This window comes from Oryctolagus cuniculus, chromosome 17 (genome assembly GCF_051225735.1).
Source record: "Oryctolagus cuniculus isolate XC-2025 breed Fujian yellow rabbit chromosome 17, ASM5122573v1, whole genome shotgun sequence".
NCBI lineage: Eukaryota > Metazoa > Chordata > Mammalia > Lagomorpha > Leporidae > Oryctolagus > Oryctolagus cuniculus.
The window spans coordinates 45,755,374-45,777,029 of NC_142883.1; the positions used below are offsets into that span (position 1 = coordinate 45,755,374).

At 42.9% G+C, this 21,656-nt stretch overlaps 1 protein-coding gene across 1 annotated transcript in view; it reads left to right on the forward strand.

Annotated features, from left to right (window-relative positions):
- The first annotated feature begins 667 nt into the window (after nucleotides 1-667).
- CPD (carboxypeptidase D) overlaps nucleotides 668-21,656 on the forward strand; it is an 80,102-nt gene continuing 59,113 nt past the window's right edge. Inside the window, exons 1-2 of the mRNA XM_002718901.6 lie at nucleotides 668-1,499; nucleotides 6,728-6,975. Of these exons, the coding sequence (XP_002718947.1) occupies nucleotides 748-1,499; nucleotides 6,728-6,975 (1,000 nt within the window). The 5' untranslated portion in view covers nucleotides 668-747. The remainder of the gene's footprint in view (nucleotides 1,500-6,727; nucleotides 6,976-21,656) is intronic.

Sequence of the window (21,656 nt, forward strand, 5' to 3'; positions counted from 1 at the left end):
CGGGAGTCGTGAGGGGAAATCTGCCGGAGGAGGGCTCTTGGCGGCACACACAGGGAATGACTTTGCAGCGCGACAACGTGGATCCTTGAGAAGTAGGTGACCTTAGCCCGAAGGGGGCCTTCTGCGGAGCGGATTTCTGCACCCAAGGGGGACGCCGAGTTTCCACACAAGCATGCAGGCGAGCCCGCCCTCCTCCGGGGTCCCCTTCTCTTCCACAGCGCGCAGGGCGAGCCCCGAGGAGGCAGTGCGAGCAGACGGGGTCCAGGAGGCCGTCCTCGGACTCTTCGAACGTAGATTCCTTCGAACCTATAGATCTTTTCGAGTCCTGGATTCTGTCGATTCTCGGCGCTAAGCGTTAAAGCGCCTCGGAGGAAAGCTGCAACAAAGGTGGGAGGGAGCCAGGAAGGGGACTCAAAGAGAAAGGGGGCGACAGGCCCAGAGAAGAGGCTGAGAGCGCAGAACGCCGAAGAGGAAACTGGGAGGCGGGGAGGAGAGCGAGAAGAGCCTCAGCAAAGGAGAGGGACCACACTCGGGGGCGGCCGGCGCGGGGAAGGCGCACCCTGAGGGAATCGGCCGCTTTAAGGGCAGCCCCACCCCCTGGCGTGACGCCGCTGCAGGCCCGCGCGCGATTGGCTGCGGCCGGAGGGCGGGATGGGGTTGCTAGGCGCGGAGGGGATCCGGCTGGCCCCGGCTGCCCGGAGCGCGGAGCTGCGGGAACGGAGCCGGGGTTAGCGGCGCTGCTGGAAGATGGCGAGCGGCGGGGACGCGCGGCCGCCGTGGCGGCCGGGGCGCCTCCCGCCGCTGCTGCTGCTGTGCCTTCTGCTGCTGAGGAGCCCGGGCCGGGCGGCGCACATCAAGAAGGCGGAGGCGACCACGACGACGACGAGCGCTGGCGCCCCGGCGGCCGAGGGCCAGTTCGACCGCTACTATCACGAAGAGGAGCTGGGCACGGCGCTGAGGGAGGCGGCGGCCGCGGGCCCCCCCGGCCTGGCCCGCCTCTTCAGCATCGGCCGCTCGGTGGAGGGCCGGCCGCTGTGGGTGCTGCGCCTCACGGCCGGCCTGGGGTCGCTGCTCCCTGACGGAGACGCGGCGCCCTTGGCCGAGGGGCCCGACGCGGGGGGCCCGCTGCTGCCCGGCCGGCCGCAGGTGAAGCTGGTGGGCAACATGCACGGCGACGAGACCGTGTCGCGCCAGGTGCTGGTCTACCTGGCCCGCGAGCTGGCGGCCGGCTACCGCCGCGGGGACCCGCGCCTCGTCCGCCTGCTCAACACCACCGATGTGTACGTGCTGCCCAGCCTCAACCCCGACGGCTTCGAGCGCGCGCGCGAGGGCGACTGCGGCCTCGGCGACGGCGGCCCGCCCGGGGCCAGCGGCCGGGACAACAGCCGCGGCCGCGACCTCAATCGCAGCTTCCCGGACCAGTTCAGCACCGGCGAGCCCCCGGCACTGGACGAGGTGCCGGAGGTGCGCGCCCTCATCGACTGGATCCGGAGGAACAAGTGAGTGTCGCCCCCCCACCCCCACCCCACCCCCTGCCGGCTCCGGCACCCAGTAGGCGCTCAAACAACGTTCGCTGGCCCCAGGGGTGGGGTAGTGTTCCACACCCTGGAACAGGGCCAGGGGCCAGGACGCTTGGCCTCCCGTCCCGCTAATTGTCCTGGAGGCTGGTGCCCTGGCACTCGCTCTCACGGGACCACAACTGTGCTACCTTGAAGGTAAGGCAGCCCAGGCCCCCGGGGCCTCAGCGTGTAGCCGGAGCCCTGTCCGTGTGGCTCTGTAAGGAAGGTAGGCACTCCGCACTTAACTGTGGCTGCTTCTCCCGATTGATGTTGGCCACAGGCTGCTGACAGAAGTCATAGGTAGTGGCCCTGTTTTGCATCGAGGGACAGGTTGGTTAACTGATTTTACAAAGTGTGGCGTGTAGCAGGGACCTAGACTCAGGCCATCTGACTGGACGCCGGTGCGGAGAGTGCAGCCCAGAAACGGTAAATGACACACCCACACACCCACACCCGTGGTCCTTTTGGTTACTTGACAGAGACTGGTTCTCCTCCAGTTTACCTGTCTCACAGCCAAGCGGCAGATGCACCTGGCTGGAGGTCTCACACAGCCCCCAGCTGTTTCATTTTGCACCCCGGTATTACTAGGCCTGAGCACAACGGTGGATTGTCACACTTAGCACACGCCCTGAGCGTTATCACGCGCTGGGTGGGCCTTAGGGAACCAGAAAGCAGGAAGACCTCAAGAAATTAGTCTATAACAAGAGTACTATAAATACGCCTATCTGTGGGGTGTGCGTGTGCCCAGGTACACCTGTTCCCACTGGCAAAAGGTGCCTGGGCTGCAGTAACAGGGATCCTCTCTGTGGAAGAGGTAGAACTTGAACTGAGTGGGTAGAACTCACAGCAAAAAAGGAGAAGAATGAAGGAGGAGGGGGCTTCCTGCGAATGGAACCGTGTCTGAAGTGAGAACGTCCCTCATCACCTTTTCCAAGTGTCAGCTTTGTCACCACGTCCCCATTTTTTGTCTTCATAAAGCTTTAGAAGTAGTTGGTAATCTTCCCGTCTTGAGCTGAAGGTGATTTCTGAGTGACAGGTACAATAAAGGTAATGAACAAGGAAGTTTTCCTGTGAGATTCTATAGGATTTCAGTCACACTCGTAGAACAGATCTCAAAAATTCATAGGCATTGTGACCATTCCAAGTTCTTTTTATCTGCTGCCTTTCATTTTACTCCCCTTTATAAATGCCCTTGTAGACACTTACTTTCACATACACTTTCTTGGGAGATTTTTCCTTTTAAAGATGACCATGTTGTGACCTTTGAATAGCTGCGCAAATTTGGCTTTGACATTTCGCCTGTGTGTCAAAAGCTGAGGTTGCTGGGGCTTTTCAGAGATGCTATATCATGATAGTGCACTATTTGCATTGCTTAAATGTTTAAAATGCCCTGTCAGAACCCTTGGAGGGTGTAAATTCTGTGACTAGATTTTTGTCTTTTGCATTAACTCTGCTGTGACCAAACATGAGTCACCTTGAGACTATACTGAAAGCTTAAATCTGGAACCACACATTCACTCTCTGCTTATCTCTTTCGCATCACCAGTATGTAATGATTTTTTTTTTTTTTTTTGACAGGCAGAGTGGACAGTGAGAGAGAGAGACAGAGAGAAAGGTCTTCCTTTTGCCGTTGGTTCACCCTCCAATGGCCGCCGCGGCCGGCGCGCTGCGGCCGGCGCACCGCACCGATCCGATGGCAGGAGCCAGGAGCCAGGTGCTTTTCCTGGTCTCCCATGGGGTGCAGGGCCCAAGCACCTGGGCCATCCTCCACTGCACTCCCTGGCCACAGCAGAGGGCTGGCCTGGAAGAGGGGCAACCGGGACAGAATCCGGCGCCCCGACCGGGACTAGAACCTGGTGTGCCGGCGCCGCTAGGCGGAGGATTAGCCTAGTGAGCCGCGGCGCCGGCCAGTATGTAATGATTTTAAGTTATGGTCTGGGCCAGTGAGCTCAATGATAGGAGCTTCTGAAGATCATAAAAGCTCGCAGGTGCTGGTTGTTACTACACAGAGAGATGCTCTAGCCTGTGCTACCCTAACGGTACAACCATTTTTCAAACGTGTAACTCTAATAAACGGTAAAGTCAGTGATTAGACAGGGTGAAGAGTATGTCTACCTTTCCTTAGTCTTCAAATATTAACTCAAAGTGCATGTTCTTTAGTAATTAGTAACAAAGGACACATGCATGAATAAAATTGAAGCCACAAGCACACACAAATTTGAGACTCATACCTAAAGAAAGACAGAGTCGGTTTTTGCGTAGGATATTTTCCTATCACAAATACTAGCCTATATGGCAAAATTACCTTTTCAGTATATTTTGAGAAATTAACAATTTTGAGTGATTTCTTGTTATCCTATTCCCTTATCTGTGTTAGGAGTAGATTTTTATTTTGAATAAGTAAAATTTTAAGACTTCTTAGGAAAGTGAAGTTTGTTTTTGTTGTTTCACTTTATACTTTATCCAGTGGGTGTTTTTATACTATTGATAACTGAAACAAATATTTAGGAGAATATAAAATATTTTAACTCCATCACTAAAATAAAGATTTAGTACATGACATTTTTAGGTAAATATATCTGCTTGAACTTTACTAAGTGGCTAGCATCTACTTGTAAACAGTCTTCTGATATGTTTGTGAAAAGTGTTATAGTGTTTGGGTACCTATGGATTGTTTTGGGGGTACTTGTATATATCTATCTACAATTTTCTAAATCTTTGAGTTTTGATTCATCAAATATCAACTTCTCCATGGTTTTTGAGAGTTACCTGGAGAGCATTATAGGTTTAGAGATTAACAGTTTAATATTTATAGGCTTTTTAATAATGTCTTTAGCAGCTACTTTAAATCTTATGTAAGAAATGACATATGATACTAACTCAAGTGTGAGGAACAGTTGTGAGAAATGATTTGAAATGAAACCAGAAAATACTTTTCAAATAAGATTGGAGATGAGATGCAAAGTTGATTATTTCAAAGAATCAAAGGAGTAACCTCATAGCCACTGTGATATGTGTCACTTTCTTTTGAAATCCTTATTAGAGTGGCATTGGTACTTTAATAGATATGTGATTAGAGTAAAAAAACTAATTGAAATTTGCAACTCAAGTAGATTGCAAATATTTCATTGTTCTATAAGTATTTGGTTAGGACATTTTAACAACATTTTTGAGAAATGTTGCAAGAAATATCAAACAAAATGAACCACAGCATTTGGTAGAGACCCTTGGATTTCAAAATTTTCATAAAAATGTATAATTAAAGAAGCTTGCTTCAATTATTTAGAATGTTCGGCACATAATTGATACTCAAGAATTCTGTTGCTGAATGGATTGCCTGAACGGTGCCAGCCTTTTTATAACTATCTCAAAGTCAGTAGAGGGAGAAAAAAAAAAAGGACCTAAGTTACTTTAGAAATACAAACCAGAAAATAAATTGTTAATACCTTAGGTAAGGGGGAGATGTGGGTAGGAGGAGTTCTTTACCGAGATGCCCACCTGCTCTGTCAGGTGTACTCTTCGTTATTTTTCTTCACCGAATGTTGCTAGCATATTTACCACTTAAAAAAGAAAAAGACGATGTCTTGGAAGTAGGGAAGAGAGTGGAAGTTTGTAAGGCACTGATATCCTAAACAGGATGCCAGAGATCTCCAAAGAAATGGATTTCTGTTGAACCAAAGCTGTCACACAGTTTTTACTAAAAGATATTTCATGTGTGTTTTTAATTTTCACAAGGACTCTGAGAATCAGATGGCATTAATCCCCATTTTACAGATGAGGTGGAAACTGAGGGTCCGCTATTTTATAGACAGTGACTTCTGGTCATATTACTGGTGAGCAACAGATCTGGGAAACCAAATGTTCTTATAGCTGTGTTTGCCTGGCTCCAAAGCCTGTGCTGTTGCTGCTACACCAAATGGCATTCTCCTCTGGTGTCTGGAAGGATGCTAATTATATTAGTTTTTAACTGGTCTCTTCATAATCTAGTCCAGCATTTAATCACCATTATTATTGGCTAAATTCTATCTTCTGATGAACAGATTTTGTGTTACAAGCACTTTTCATTGTTCAATCTTCCAACCTTTCATATTTGACAGATGATAGATTTAATTTTCTTTCTAGCAAACAGAAAGAAATAGTTCTTTGATTTTTCTATGGGTCAGTTAATTCAACTACAGGTGGGCATAAGCAAGAAAATCCACTGTAGAGTATAAAGAAAACAGTATTTCATCTTTACTTACAAGTAGAGCTTTGCACTGTTACATAAGGGAAAGATGCAAAAGTAGGTCTTAAGCCTGTTTTTTGTCTTTAGCTGTCACCATAAAAGCAGTTCTTCAGTATTCCTATATCCATAAATTTGATCAACTTATAAATTGATTCACATAATAGAAACATTTTAAAAAAATGTTTCTTTTATGGGAGAAGCCTGATTCCACATCAGTTCATTCATGACTCAATCAGAAAACTTGGGGCAATGGAGAGCTCGTCTTTGATTGTCTGGGTTTGTTTTTTTCTGAAAGCAGCTCACTGTTTCAGGTTTTTTTGTTTTTGTGGTTTCCCCTAAATCTTCTCAACTGTGGCTTCTCTTTTGAAAATGTGAATTTAGTATGGGTATAGTGTGAAACTAGAATGAAATTAAATACATCCTGTTTTACATTAACTGTCTGTCTTAAATAATAAAGGTTATTAACCTAACCCATGTATTCAACAAGTACTTATTTATATGAGCCACAATTTCTATGAAATTGACATATTGTAAAATTCAAGTATTAGATTGAGCTATATGATATTGTCATTTTTTAGAGCAAAAACCAGTTAAATATGGACAAGTTCATTAGTTCAATCTAATACATGAATTTGGGATTCTTTAAGACATTTCCTGACGCACTAATTTATGTTGTGTTTTTCAGTTACTTTTTCAGGTATGGAAAATTCTAAAGTTCCTTGAGGCTATCCTGAATGATGAATGCTGTTTGAATAACATTTTAAATTGATAATAGTTTCTTTCCATTTTCTTTTCTGTTGCTGTTAGGAGTGGTCTGCTTATAATAGAGGTGGTAGTTGTCTAGGTTTCCAAGAGATATGTGAGTTTGTTTTTGAAAGATGATGTGGAAATTTTAAATGCATATGCCTTTCTAAAGTGATATGATTTGATTGTGTTTTCAAAGATTTGTGCTTTCTGGAAATCTGCATGGTGGCTCGGTGGTAGCAAGCTATCCTTTTGATGATTCTCCAGAACATAAGGCCACTGGAATCTATAGCAAAACCTCAGATGATGAAGTCTTTAAATACTTGGCAAAAGCTTATGCATCAAACCACCCTATAATGAAAACTGGTGAACCTCATTGTCCAGGAGATGAAGATGAGACATTCAAAGATGGAATCACAAACGGCGCACATTGGTATGATGTGGAAGGTATGCAAAGCACTGAACTGGCTGTTTTCCCTTCTTATTCACTTAGCTTTCTTAAGTATATTTTGATGGAATTGAGGAAACTGCAGAGTTCTAATTTTGAAAAATCTTACCTCTTTTTATTTTGAAATTTTCAAACCCATGGGGAAATTGAAAGAAGACCCCATGAACATCTGTAGGTCCTTCATTTCTTTTCTCTTTTAAAATTAATTATAAATTACTTTATTTGAGGAGAGAGCTCCTGTTGCTGGCTGATTCCCTAGATGCCTGCCAGAGCTGAGGCTGGGTCAGGCTCAATTTGGGAGCAGCGAGTTCAATCCAGGTCTCTCATGTGGGTGGCAGGAACCCAACCCCTTGAGCTGACATCTCTGCCTCCCAGGGTCCACATTAGCAGGAAGCTAGAAACAGTAGCCAAGACTGGATACTGAACCCAGACACTTTGATGTGGGATGCAGGTGCTCCAACTAGCATTTTTTTTTTTTAAGATTTATTTATTTGAAAGTCAAAGTTACACAGAGAGAGGAGAGGCAGAGAGAGAGGCCATCCATCCGATGGCTGGAGCTGCGCCGATCCAGAGCCAGGAGCCAGGAGCTTCTTCCGGGATTCCTACATGGGTGCAGGAGCCCAAGCACTTGGGTCATCTTCTTCTTCTTCTTTTTTTTTTTTTTTTTTTTTTTTTTTGGACAGGCAGAGTGCACAGTGAGAGAGAGAGACAGAGAGGAAGGTCTTCCTTTTCTTCCTTTTCTGTTGGTTCACCCCTCTCAAAGGCCGCTGCAGCCAGCGCACCGCACTGATCCGAAGCCAAGAGCCAAGTGCTTCCTCATGGTCTCCTATGCGGGTGCAGGGCCCAAGCACTTGGGCCATCCTCCACTGCACTCCTGGGCCACAGCAGAGAGCTGGACTAGAAAAGGAGCAACCGGGACTAGAACCCAGGGTGCTGGGACTGCAGGCAGAGGATTAGCCTACTGAGCCGCAGCACCGGCCGGGCCATCTTCTAACTGCTTTTCCCAGCCATAGCAGAGAGCTGGATTAGAAGAGGAGTAGCTGGGACTAGAACTGGCGTCCATATAGGCCAGGGTGTTAACCCGCTGTGCCACAGTACCAACCCCTCCAGCTAGCATTTTAACTACCAGGCCCAACGTCTGCTCCTCTGTCTTTCATTTAAATTCATCTACTGTTATCTTACTCCAGGTGCTTTTCTTCCCTACCCTCACCTCCTCCCCAAAAACCTTTTGCCAAACCATCCAAAAGTAGGTTTTAGATTGCATGATAGTCCAACTCTAATTTCCTCAATATGTGGTTCCCAATATAGGGAAATTATTCTGTATAACCATATACCATTTCCATGAAATACTCCATCTTCTGGATTTGTAATTTCCCTCATAATAAGGGTCAGGTAGAATTTATCACCACCACCATTATTTAGACCACATCACATTATATCAGGAGGCACGTAACATTATGCTGCAAGTGGGCAGGCTTGGTTAATATGCTCACCACTAACCAGATCTCTTCACTTTATATATAGGCACATTTTCCTAGTGTATTTTCTTTTGTGGAATAATCATGGAATACTGTGTTTTAAATTGTGGATAATTGTGGATATATGTGTATGTATACAAACACACACACACATATGTTTGCCATTTTAACCTTTTTTTTTTTTTTTTTTTTTTGACAGGCAGAGTTAGTGAGAGAGAGAGAGAGACAGAGAGAAAGGTCTTTTTTTTTCCATTGGTTTGCCCTGCAAGTGGCCGCTACGGCCGGCATGCTGCGCCGATCCAAAGCCAGGAAGGAGCCAGGTGCTTCCTCCAAATTCACCATTTAAAAAAAGGTTATTTGCTTATCTGAAAGGCAGAGTGACAAAGAGGGAGACAGAGATATCTTGCATCCTCGGGTTTACTTCCCAAATTGCTGCAACGGCTAGGGTGGGCCAGGCTGTAGCCAATAATCAGAAATTCCATCTGAGTCTGCCACGTGGGTGACAGGAACTCAAGTACTTGAGCCACCATTGGTTGCTTCCCAGGTTCATTAGCAGGGAGCTGGTTCAGAAGCCCAAAGCAGAGCAGCTGAGACTTGAACTGTTGCTTCGATATGGATGCAGGTGTCACAAGTGACAGCTTAACCCACTGAGCCACATTTTAACCATCCTTAAGTGTAGAATTCAGTTTACATTACATTGTCGAGCAGTCATCACCATTATCTATTTCAAGAACTTTTTCATAACTCTAAACAGAAACTCTGTAACCCTTAAGTAGTAGTTCCTGTTCCATTCTCTCCTCCACAAGCACTGGTAACTTCTCATCTACTTTGTATTTCTGTGAATTTACCTGTTCTAGATATTTTAAAAACTGGAATCCTACAATTTCTGACTTACTTCACTTAGCATAGTGTTTTCTGGGTTTATCCATTTTGTACATGCATCAAAAGTACATTCCTCCTTATGGTTCCCAAATAGTCTTTATTTTTATTATTAAAAAAAAGATTTATTTATTTATTTGAAAGCCAGAGTTACAGAAAGAGAGAGCGCGCGCGAGAGAGAGCTCTTCTATCTGTTGGCTCACTCCCAAATGGCCACAACAGCTGAAGCTGGGCTGATCCGAACTGGGAGCCAGGAGCTTCTTCCAGGTCTCCCACATGGGTGCAGGGGCCCAAGCACTTGGGCCATCTTCTGCTACTTTCCCAGGTGAATTAACATAGAGCTGGCTCAGAAGTGGAGCAGCAGGGAATTGAGCCGGTACCCTGCAGGCAGCAGCTTTACCCACTATGCCAAAGCACCAGCCCCAAATACTTTTTTTTTTAAAATACTTTTACCCACTACACCGTAACACCTGCCCCATGTTCCTTGACTTCTAAAGTCAAGCCACATAGACCCAAAATAGCTCCCAAGATTGAGGATCTAATATCTCTTAGAGTTTTTGGAGGCTCCCATGGTCTTTGCCACGTGTTTTCTATATAATAGGCATCCACAATGAAGTATGAAATATATAGAAGCCAAACTTTCCCCTCATAACAGGTGGAGATGATTTGAAAACCATAAACTGTTTTTATAGATAAAGGACATATTTTGATGTGTAAACTTATATTTCAGTCATCAGTAAATATATTTTACAAAACTTTGTGAACAGGTGGTGTATAATTTAGTTAAGTTGCTTCATTAATTTGATATAATATTACTTAAAATAATGGTTTGAAAAATAATTCACTTCTTTTTGGAAAAATTATAAAAGATTAAAAAGTGATTTCTAATTAATGACTGAGGAATGTAAATATATGTTATACTACTTGAAAAATAAACACCTTACCTTCACAGAAAGTAAGTGCGCTTTGATAGGAAGGCCAGAGATTATGTGGTTACATCAGTCAACAGATTTCCTTCTTTTTGATTCTTCAAACATTTGAAGAAGCTGAATTTTGAGGCTGCCTTTGTTACTGTTTTTGTGAGCATCAACTTTTCTCCCATTTTAGCTGAAAAGTCAAACATACCTTGTTATTTCTGTAATCGCTAGCTTGATTTCTTTTCATACCTCAACAGGTAATTGAGGAGGAGGCTGTGATGTTTCCAGCAGTTTCATTGGGACAAATTCATTTTGTTTAACCTTTGTAGGACTGCAGTGAGTAAGATGTGAAACCTTGTGACTAGGCGTATGTTCAAATCCAGATGTCCTGGAGTTATTTTACTAATGCTCTTTGTGATGACGTATTTAGGAATGCTGGCTCAAAGAAGTATAGACTTTTAGAGCTGAAAGTGAATATATGATCTACTCCAGCCCTTTGCCTTGCAGAAAATCAAGGTCTGAGGAAGGAAGTTGCTTGTGAAATGTAATTTACTCAAATATTTGCTGAGTACCTGTCATGTCCCATATGCCATATTGGGTAATAGGAATTCAGTGGGAGCAAAATAGAAACGATTCTTGGTGTCAAGAATAAGGGAGTGTATTTGCATTGTGGAATGTGGTGTGATCCTGCCTTTAAAACACTTTTACCTTTATGGTCTGGGCTGACTCAGCAAATTTATCTGCCCAAGAGGTTGGGCCCTGCTTCTCTCAACATGTCTCTCAGTGCTGCAGGATCCAACCAGGGAATGACTATCCTTATAAGACCTGTACACTGTCGTGCTCACTTGCTAAAGCCTGGTTACTGTGAACGCTAAAGCTGGACTTGTTCACACAGTAGGATGGGGCACTTTTTTTTTTTAACCAGAAATTGCTAATTTTTATGTCTGTTGGCTACCATTGTTTCTCCACAGCTTTGAAGACATTTTAAAAATCAGCTGATGGTTTAATGTGTTTATTCCAAAGCAAATTTAATGAACCTGAGCTGTAGCTCAGCTTTTAAGAATTGCCCTCTTTATGAGTGGGCATTTAACTTAGTGGTTAAAATGTATTCATCCCACATCAGACTACCTGGGTTTGATCCCCAGATACTGCTTCTGACACCTTTTCCTGCTAATGCAGACCCTGAGAGGCAACAGTGATGACTCAAGTAATTGGGTTCTGGCTGTCGCTGTGGCTCACTAGGCTAATTCATCTGCGGCGCCGGCACCCCGGGTTCTAGTCCCGGTTGGGGCGCCGGTTCTGTCCTGGTTGCTCCTCTTCCAGTCCAGCTCTCTGCTGTGGCCTGGGAAGGCAGTGGAGGATGGCCCAAGTGTTTGGGCCCTGCACCTACATGGGAGACCAGGAGGAGGCACCTGGCTCCTGGCTTCAGATCGGCGTAGCGCCGGCTGTGGCAGCCATTTGGGGGGTGAACCACTGGAAGGAAGACCTTTCTCTCTCTCTCTTTCTCTCACGGTCTTAACTCTGCCTGTCAAAAAAAAAAAAAAAAAAAAAAAGTAATTGGGTTCTTATCACCTGAATGGGGGAACCTGGATTGAGTTCCCAGCTCTCAGCTCTGGCCTTGCCCAGTCCTGACCATTGTGAGCATTTGAAGAATGAACCAGTGGATCAGAGCTGTCCCTTCCTGTGTCTTTGTCTCTCAAATAGATAAAATTTAAAACAATTGCCTTCTTCCTACTTCACAAAATTTAAGAATGAGCAGGTAACTGCAGACTAACAATAATTAAAATTATTTGATCAAGGGTCACAGTTTTTGAAACTTTTAAAATTTTCTCAGACTGAATATTGTTTTTGATATTTTTGGTTATGCAGGAGGTTAGGAGCAGAGCTTTGGAATGCCACCACCTTGAGTTTGAGTCTCAATTCTCTTTTTTTAAAAGATGCATTTATTTATTTGAAAGAGTTATATAGAAAGGGAGAGAGAAGGAGAAAGAGAGAGAAGTCTTCCATCTGCTGGTTCACTCCCCAATTGGCTGCAACAGCTGGAGCTGCACCGATCTGAAGCCAGGAGCCTTCCCTGTGTCTCCCACATGGGTATAGGGGCTCAAGGACTTGGGCCATCCTCCACTGCTTTCCCAGGCCATAGCAGAGAGCTGGATCAGATGTGGAGAGACTGGGACTTGAACTGGTGCCCATATGGGATGCCACTGCAGGTGGCTGTCTTATATGCTACTCCACAGTCCCGGGCCCAATTCTCTTTTTACTAGCTCTGTCTCTGTGTGTGTGTGTGCGTGTGTGTATGTGTGTGATAGAGAACCATCTTGGGTAAGTTCATGAATTTCTCTAAATCTCAATTCTCACATATGTAACATGGAAATAATTATTCTGTCTAGCTTGTAGAATTATGAGGCTCAAGTAAGAATGTATATAAAGTTCTTATCCTGGCCTTTGGTACTATGGCTACTTATTTGCATTAGAGTTTAAACTTCAATAAGATAGGTTTTCTTGTCTTACTGCATTTTCTGTTTCCAGCACATAGAACCATGCATGGTCTATATTATGACTTTTTGAATAAATGAATTCTTACCATTTCGAAAATGAGTACATAGTTATTTAAAGTTTATTTGTTTTACTTAATTTAGAGAGAGAGAGAGAGAGAGAGGGAGGGAGAGAGAGAGAAAGAGTAAGAGAGTGAACTGCTGTTCACTGGTTCACACCCCAAATGTCTACAGCACCCAGGCTGGGCCAGGCTGAAACTGGTGGCTGGTAATTCAATCCAGGTCTGCCATGTGGGTTGCAGGGGCACAACTACGTGAGCCATTACCTGCTTTCTCCCAGGGTGTGCATTAGCAGGATGCTAGAATTGGGAGCAGAACTGGGAGCAGACTCAAACCCAGGAAATTTGATACGGGATGCTGGCATCCAAGTGGCATCTAAACTATGTCAAATGCCTACTCTAAGTGCATAGTTATTTAAAATCTTAAATAAATGACCTTCAGACAATCTTAGAAAAATTTAAAGATATTCTTCCTAGGTTTGCTTCTATCCTGAGAAAATATCTTGCCTTACTGGTAGATCCTTGATCAGTAGTTTTCAAACTTTATTTGCAGTTATGACCTGTGATATGAAATACCTTTTAGCTGCTTATTCACATTCATTTCTGTATGTGTACATAAAAGAAACAATTTCATGAAGCAACATTTATAATATAGTCTGGTATTATTTTTTCTAGTCTGTTTTCTTTTATTAAAAATAAAGTGTGTGTGAGCCTATTAATATAGTTTACAACCCAGTGATGAGTTATGACCTGTGGTTTGAAAAAACACTGTTCTTGGTCACCCCATGGTAGAATTGATTTAATTTAAAATTTTAAGTCAGAACAAAACACCTTGTAAGTTGCGTGTGATTTTTTTTTTTTTTTTTTTTTTGTCCTGGCTTGTTAATATATCTCCATTGTTCCAGTGAGGACTGAACCACAAATATTTATCTTAGAGATGATGTAATCTTAGATTGCCTTTCCCATAATGTGAATGAATATTGAGATGGGCAATTGGTCAGAAGTTGTCACCTCTACATGTTGCTTATGTCAATCTGTGCCTTCTATGATTAATTAGGAACACCGCCATAATGCTTTATATTTGTGTCTTCTGAAGCCACTACTAACTTAGGGCTGAAGGTTTTGTTTTGTTTTGTTTGAGAGACACAGAGAGAGATAGCTCCCATCCTCTGGTTCATTCCGCAAATATCTGCAGATGCCTGGACAGGACCAAAGCCAGGAGCTGAGAACTTAGACCAGGTCTCCAAGTGAGTGGTAGGAACCTATCTACTTGACTCATCACTGCTGCCTCCCATGGTCTACACTAGGAGGAAGCTAGAATGAATAGTTAGAGCCAAAGACTGAATCCAGGTTTCCCCGAATGTGATATGGTTGCCCAAATGTTGTCTCAACCACTAGGCCATACACCTGCTTGTTAACCTGATCATTATGATTTTTTTTATTCTTTATTGTTGATCATTATGATTTCTTTTTATTCTTTAGTGTTATATAGATTTAGCAAGCTTTTTCCCCTCTCCTTTAATACTGTGAGCAGTGTTATGAAAAATGTGACCAGTAGCATATAATATAACCAGTTCAGCCTTTTTGTGACTGTAAACTCCTTTGATCATGTTGGCAATCATCTTCCCCTAAAGTGGAGGTCAGACTGAGCAGCACTAATGTACTCTAAGTGGTAAGGTGCATTTGACTTGAATTGAGTGCTGATGGAAGGGAAAGAGCATGGAAGAACATTGACCAAACTCTTCTCAACAGCATGAAAGGGTAGGTTTGGTGCCAAAATGGGCCAAAAAGCTTATTCTTAGAGTGTTTTTTGTGTTGTTAAATGGGAGGTTATGGCCAGCGCCATGGTTCAGTAGGCTAATCCTCTTCCTGCAGCGCTGGCATTCTGGGTTCTAGTCCCAGTTGGGGCACCGGTTCTGTCCTGGTTGCTCCTCTTCCAGTCCAGCTCTCTGCTGTGGCTCAGGAAGGCAGTGGAGATGGCCCAAGTGCTTGGGCCCTGCACCTGCATGGGAGACCAGGAGGAAGCACCTGGCTCCTAGCTTTGGATTGGCGTAGCATGCCGGCCGCAGCGGCCATTTTGGGGGGTGAACCAACAGAAAGGAAGACCTTTCGCTCCGTGTCTCTTTCTCACTGTCTAACTCTGCCTGTCCAAGAAAATAATAATAATAATAATAATAAAGATTATGGGGCTGATGCTGTGGTGCAGTAGGTTAAAGCCGCAGCCTGCAGCACCGGCATCCCATATGGGCACTGGTTCACATCCCAGCTTCTCTACTTCCAATCCAGCTCCCTGCTAATGCGCCTGAGAAAGCAGTGGAGGATGGCCCAAGTCTTTGGGCCCCTGCTCCCATGTGGGAGACCTGCAAGAAGCTCCTGGCTCCTGGCTTCAGATTGGCTCAGCTCCAGCCATTGTGGCCATTTGGGGAGTGAACTAGAGGATGGAAGATTCTCTCTTTCTCTCTCTCTCCCTCTCCCACTCCCTCTCTCTGTAACTCTTTCAAATAAATAAAATAAATGTCTAAAATTTTTTTAAATGGGAGGTTATGAATTAACCTGTATAATACCAAAATATTGGAATCTAAAAAAAAAAAGAAATGAACAGTATGTCAACTGGAAAAAAAACTCTAAGAAATAGATAAATCCATAAATATAGTAGGAAAAGTAAAGCATACCTCTTACTGTTAGATTGTTAAACATCTGGATAAAGATTCAGTGGATCTGAATAATGTTAACAGGCCAATGAAATCTAAGGAGCATGTGTAGAACATGGGACATGTACAGAATACTGTAGTCATGTCTGATTTTTCCTGCCATCTGTTTACTAATCTGAGGTGTTGATGACTAAGTAATTTACCAGTTGTCACACTTACAGAAAATGTGTCTGGTTCTATTAGTGCCTGTGTTACTTCATCAAATTATCTATTTTAAACAATGCAACAAACATAGCAAAACCTAATGGGTTCTTGTGTCTGCCAGTTTCACGTTTTAATAGGATCAAATCTAAACTTCTTAGTGTGACATTGAAGTTACCACAGTCTACCTCAGGCTTGCATCTCTTACTTCTTCCCTGCCATTGGACTACTCATCCCTTCCCCCAGAAATGTGCACCTTCACACGTGTGCTATTCCATGTCTGGAATGCTTTTCTTCAGTTTAACCATAACCTCCCCTGAAATAAGTCTCACTCTTGTACCTTCCTGGAGCTTTCTTGTTGTTACCATCAGTATAATACTTACCTGTGTAGGCTGTTGGTAGTGTTTTGTGTCTCCTGTTAGAGTGGAAATTCTTTGGTAATAAGGACAATGTGGTGCTGTTCAATTTAGAGTTGTCTTTGTATAAAATGTATTGGCAGGGGCAGTGTCCTAGACCAGAGGAGATGAAGGAGGGTTTTCATTTGGACTGCAGTCTACCTTTATCTAGTAGAATGCATGGGAATGAAAAGGGAATGTGAATATAAATATAAGAAATATAAGGACTTGTGCAAGAAAAATTCAGATTGACCCTTAGTCAAATGGTAAGACAGAATGTCAAGGAGAGGAAGGGCCCAAAGGTAATGACTGAAGATTTTGAGCCTGGACAGGTAAGAAAGAGAATGATAATAAGAAAACTAATTGGAGGAATATGTACATGTATGCATGTGCTTGTGTGTTTTCTTTGACAAGAAAGGAGTTAGAATTGGAGGTGGTACTTGGTTTACTGGCATAAGTACTCAGAGTGTTAGGAAATAGATTCTGGAGCTTGGAAGAGAGATGGAGATGGGGTCAGCAGTGCATAGCCAGTAAAGCTGCTGCCTACAGCCCCAGCATCCCATATAGGCACTGGTTCAAGTCCCGGATGCTATACTGATCCAGCTCCCTGCTAATGCAGTTGGGAATGCAGTGGAAAATGACCCAAGTGCTTAGGCCCCTGCACCCACGTGGGAGACCTGGAAAGAAAGAAGCTCCTGGTTCCTGGCCTTGGATTGGCCCAGCTCCGGCCATTGCAGCCATTTGGGGAGTAAACCAGAGTAAACCTCTGTAACTCTACCTTTCAAATAAATAAATCTTCAAACAGAGAGAGAGGTGGATATGAGAAAAAGACTGAGTTATGAGACATTTGGAAAGCATATGGCAGTTTACATGATTTTGAAACCTGAATTGATATTTTCTGGCATAATTTAGTTGCCTGCAGCCAGAAATTAAACTAGAACATAGATATAAATGAACAGATGGGTGCCTTTTCACCTCCAAAGTGAATGCACCTCTGGCATTTCGTACTAGGATTTTTTTTCAAGGAATGCTGACAGAACAGATATTAATTCTCAGCCTGTTCATGTTCTAAGAGCACAGTTGATGATCAACTGTGCATTAGTAAAGTGCTTTGGGTGTTACCTGGTTGAATCTTTTTTTTCTCTTTTTTCTCTTTTTTAAAAAAATCTGAGTGCTGTCTAATTTAAAAGGAAAAGAAAAGGTAAAACAATATTCAAGTACAATAGTTGCTTCTCCTTGAGTCACAAGTTTGCTTTAGTAAACTGAAATAAAACCTAATATAAAATCTGACCTGGAGGAGTAATGCACTTGTGTACTTAGTGATGTGATAATAGTCCCACACGAAGGCTGAGAACCAAAGCTTGCTTTAGGACCTGGCCTCCATATCTTTGAATTCAGTGGCCATAAATTACATGTGTCTCACTCTTGCCTTTTCTGTGTAACTCAGGTTGTAGCAATGGGAGACTACTTTTAAAAAGAAAAGGAAAATGAAGTTCAGAGAGCTGTGTGAGATAGTGTTGACTAAGTTAGAACTAAAAACAGATGCAGGACTGTGTAACTTAGTTTTATTTTGTGGAATCATATCATTGGCAAATATATATTCAGTGGGAGTGGTGAAGGAAATAGATTTTTACAAGATAAGTTGTTCAGAATACAAAGACGTACTTCAGTTAAGTTTCGGTCAACTTGAACCCCTATTTAAAGATTAACAATTTGGAGATATTTTTAAGGGCAGCCTCTGTTTTATTCATTCAGTTGTCTCAGACTTTCTACTTAAAATTTTTTCATGAACATCATGCTCATTAGGTTTTTTAAGAACATTGGTTTTATTTGGAAGGCAGAGAGACTGTCAGACATAGAGAGGAGTTCCATCTGCTATTTACTCCCCAAATGCCCCCAATAACCAGGACTGGGCCAGGCTAAAACTGGAAACTGGGAACTGAATCTGAGTCTCACATGGGTGGCAGGGACCCAATTACTTGAGCTATCACCTGCTGCCTCCCAGGGTACACATTAGCAGAAAGCTGAATCAGAAGTGTAGCCAGAACTTGAACCAGGCACTTCAATATCGGATGTGAGTGTCCCAAGCGGTGTCTTTTTTTTAATATTTGTTTTTATTTTTTTAAGATTTATTTATTCATTTGAAAGGCAGATTTGCAGAGAGAGAGGTCTTCCATCCATTGATTCACTCCCCAGATGTCCGCAATGGCCAGAGCTGTGCTGATTAGGAACAAGGAGCTTCTTTCAGGTCTCCCATGCAGGTGCCGGGGCCCAAGCACTTGGACCATCCTCCACTGCCTTTGCAGGCCACAGCAGAGAGCTGGATCAGAAGAGGAGCAGCTGGGACCCAAATCGGCACCCATATAGGATGCCAGTACTGCAGGCTCTGGGGTCAGATTCCTGACTGCATATCCTGGGTCCTTTTCTCAATGAGCCATAGCCTCGGCCCTCCAAGTGGTATCTTAACCACTATGCTAATCACCTGCCTCTCATTAGCTCTGAAAAATATCTCAGGGAATATGAAATTATCACTTAATATATTGTATTGTAAAGAAATTATTAACTAAAGCTAGTGTTATGGTATAGCAAGTTAAGCTGCTACCTGAAACACCCGCATCCCATTTGAGTGCTGGTTTGAGTCCCAGCTGCTCCACTTCTGATCTGATTCTCTGTGTACGCACCTGGGAAAGCAGTGGAAGGCGGCCCGAGTGCTTGTGATCAAGCCCTTAAGTTGCACTACTCTGCATAGTAGTGCCTGCTTCATTCATCTCACTTCATCTCATGGCATAGGTATTGTATTACTTCACATTGTCACAAGGATTAGTGTGGTGCAAAAGGATTGTGGAGATCACGTGGATTCCTGACTTGTTGCAGCAATTTGGGGAGTGGTCCAGTGGATGGAAGATCTTTCTGTCTTTCCCTGTCACTCTGCCTTTCAAATACATAAATATTTCTTTAGAAAGGATATATTTTAGTAATTATTTTCTGTCATTTATCAAAGTTTATAATAAACTATGGCTTTTGAAAAATTAGATGCCAGTAGTTATTTCAGTTTTTCAATCTAGAAGGCAGAATTTAATATTCAGGGCAATTATGGTCATTGGAAATTAAGAAAAATTCAAATACACATACATATGTATTCTGGATTGAAATATTATAGGGTAATCAGTGAAAGAGTTTCAAGAATGCCAGGTATATCATATTCAAACAACATTCTATGGAGGAAGTAGAATGGGAAAAATTTTAATGCAACAAAATGTGAAATCCCTACTATTAAAGAGGTATGTGCTTGCAGTTTATAGAAAGATGATTCTAGAAACCAAATATCTATGATGCTTTTATTTATTTGGATACATTATATAATGTAAATGTTTAAAAGGGATATTATGGGACTGTCGTTGTGGCGTTGTGGGTAAAGCTGCCACCTTTGACACCAGCATCCCATATGAGCACCAGTTCATGTCCTGGCTGCTCCATTTCTGATCCGGCTCTCTGCTGATGGCCTGGAAAAGCAACGGAAGATGACCCAAGTGCTTGAGCTACTGCACCCATGTGAGAGACCTAAAAGAAGCTCCTGGCTCCTCTGTCTGGCCTGGCCCAGACCAGGCCATTGCGATCGTGTAGGGAGTGAACTAGCAAATGGAGGATCCCTCTCTCTGTCTCTCACTCCCTCTGTGTAACTCTGACTTCCAAATAAATAAATACATCTTTAAAAAAAATAAAATTTTAAAATGGCTATTATGCAGATGTTACTTTGCTTACAGCTGTTTAAACTTAAGATGAAAACTTTTGAATACCAACTTAAAAATATATGAAGTGTTGCATAATTTTTAAGTATTTAGTGTGAGCAAATCAAAGATTATTAGTTAACCTCCTTGGAGACTAACAAGTAGTAGAAGCTTGCTTATTTATGATAGTTAACAAGAGGATAAATAGCAGGTCTTTTATTATATCAGTAAAATGCTTTATTGCTTAGAGGTAGGCCCTTAACTGAATGCTTCACTCCTAAAATAAAAAAAGTTTCCTTGACTGGATGAAGATATTTTTCTGAAACCTGACATTTCTCCTTTAGCCTGTGTTGGGTCAAATGACGTATCAGCTTAAAAACAAACAAAATGAATCTGTTAGCTGAATCTGGCAGGAGCTGCAGCTCTTAGGCCAATGTACAGACCACTGGCTTTTCCCTGTTGCATTGAACTCTGTCATTGTGTGAGTAAGTTCTGCATTGAGGAAAACGATCAGGACAATAAATCTGAATCAGCTGTTTAGTTAAGATTACTTCTTATACTGTCTTTGACGTTCAATATTGGAAAAATAAATGTTAAACATAGATTTGTATCATATTACAGAAATTCTTAAATTATTTATAACTCACAGTTTCCAAGCTTTTAGATAATTTTTAAAAAGTGATTTCTAAATTAAAACCTGAAGTTGATGAATAGACTTTCTGATATTCAAAGCTAGGATAAGTTTATCTTTTTAAAGAAGCCTTTTGAAATAAAAGTTAATTTGCTATTTTTCTGATATTGACTCCTACAAATTTAGAAAAAGAAATTAAGGTATCACCATTATTAATTACCTTCTGAATATAGCTTATTATCATAGACCTGGAGGAAATATGCTTTAAGAGAAGAGTACTGGCCGGCGCCGCTGCTCACTAGGCTAATCCTCTGCCGCGCGGCGCCGGCACACCGGGTTCTAGTCCCTGTCAGGGCACCGGATTCTGTCCCGGTTCCCCCTATTCCAGGCCAGCTCTCTGCTGTGGCCAGGGAGTGCAGTGGAGGATGGCCCAGGTGCTTGGGCCCTGCACCCCATGGGAGACCAGGAAAAGCACCTGGCTCCTGGCTCCTGCCATCGGATCAGCGCGGTGTGCCGGCCGCAGCGCGCCGGCCACGGCGGCCATTGGAGGGTGAACCAACGGCAAAGGAAGACCTTTCTGTCTCTCTAACAGTCCACTCTGCCTGTCAAAAAAAAAAAAAAAAAAAAAGAGAAGAGTACTTAGTAGATATTTTTCTTTGCTGATTTCTACTTAATCTCATCAGTATCAGAACATACTTTGTATGATTTCAGTTCTTTTAAATTTGTTGTTTGTTTTATGATTCAAAATATGGCATGTCTTTGTGAGTATTTCGTGTGTGCTTGAAAAGCATGTGTATGCTGCTGGTGGTGGGTGACATGTAGTTTAAAGGTTTAGATCTAGTTAATTGATGGTGTTACTGAATTCTTCTCTATACCCTGCTGGTTTTCTATCTACTTGCTCTGTTGGTTACTGAGAGATAAATGTTGAATTTCACAACAATACTGTGGACTTGTCTGTTTTTCCTTTTCTATCAGCTTGTTTGCTTGTATTTTGAAGTTAGGTACGTATACGTTTGGAATTCTGTCATCTTGATGGATTGACCCTTTTATCATTATGTAATGTGTATCACTCTGGTGTTTTTCCTTTATAATAATATAGCTACTCTGTCTTTCAATTGGCTGTGTTGGCACGGTATATTTTTTCCTTTCTTTGACTTTTAACTGACCTATTATATTTAAAGTGAATTTCTTGTATGTGGCACAGAGTCTTCTTGTTCAGTTGACAGTTTCCATCTTTTAGTTGGTG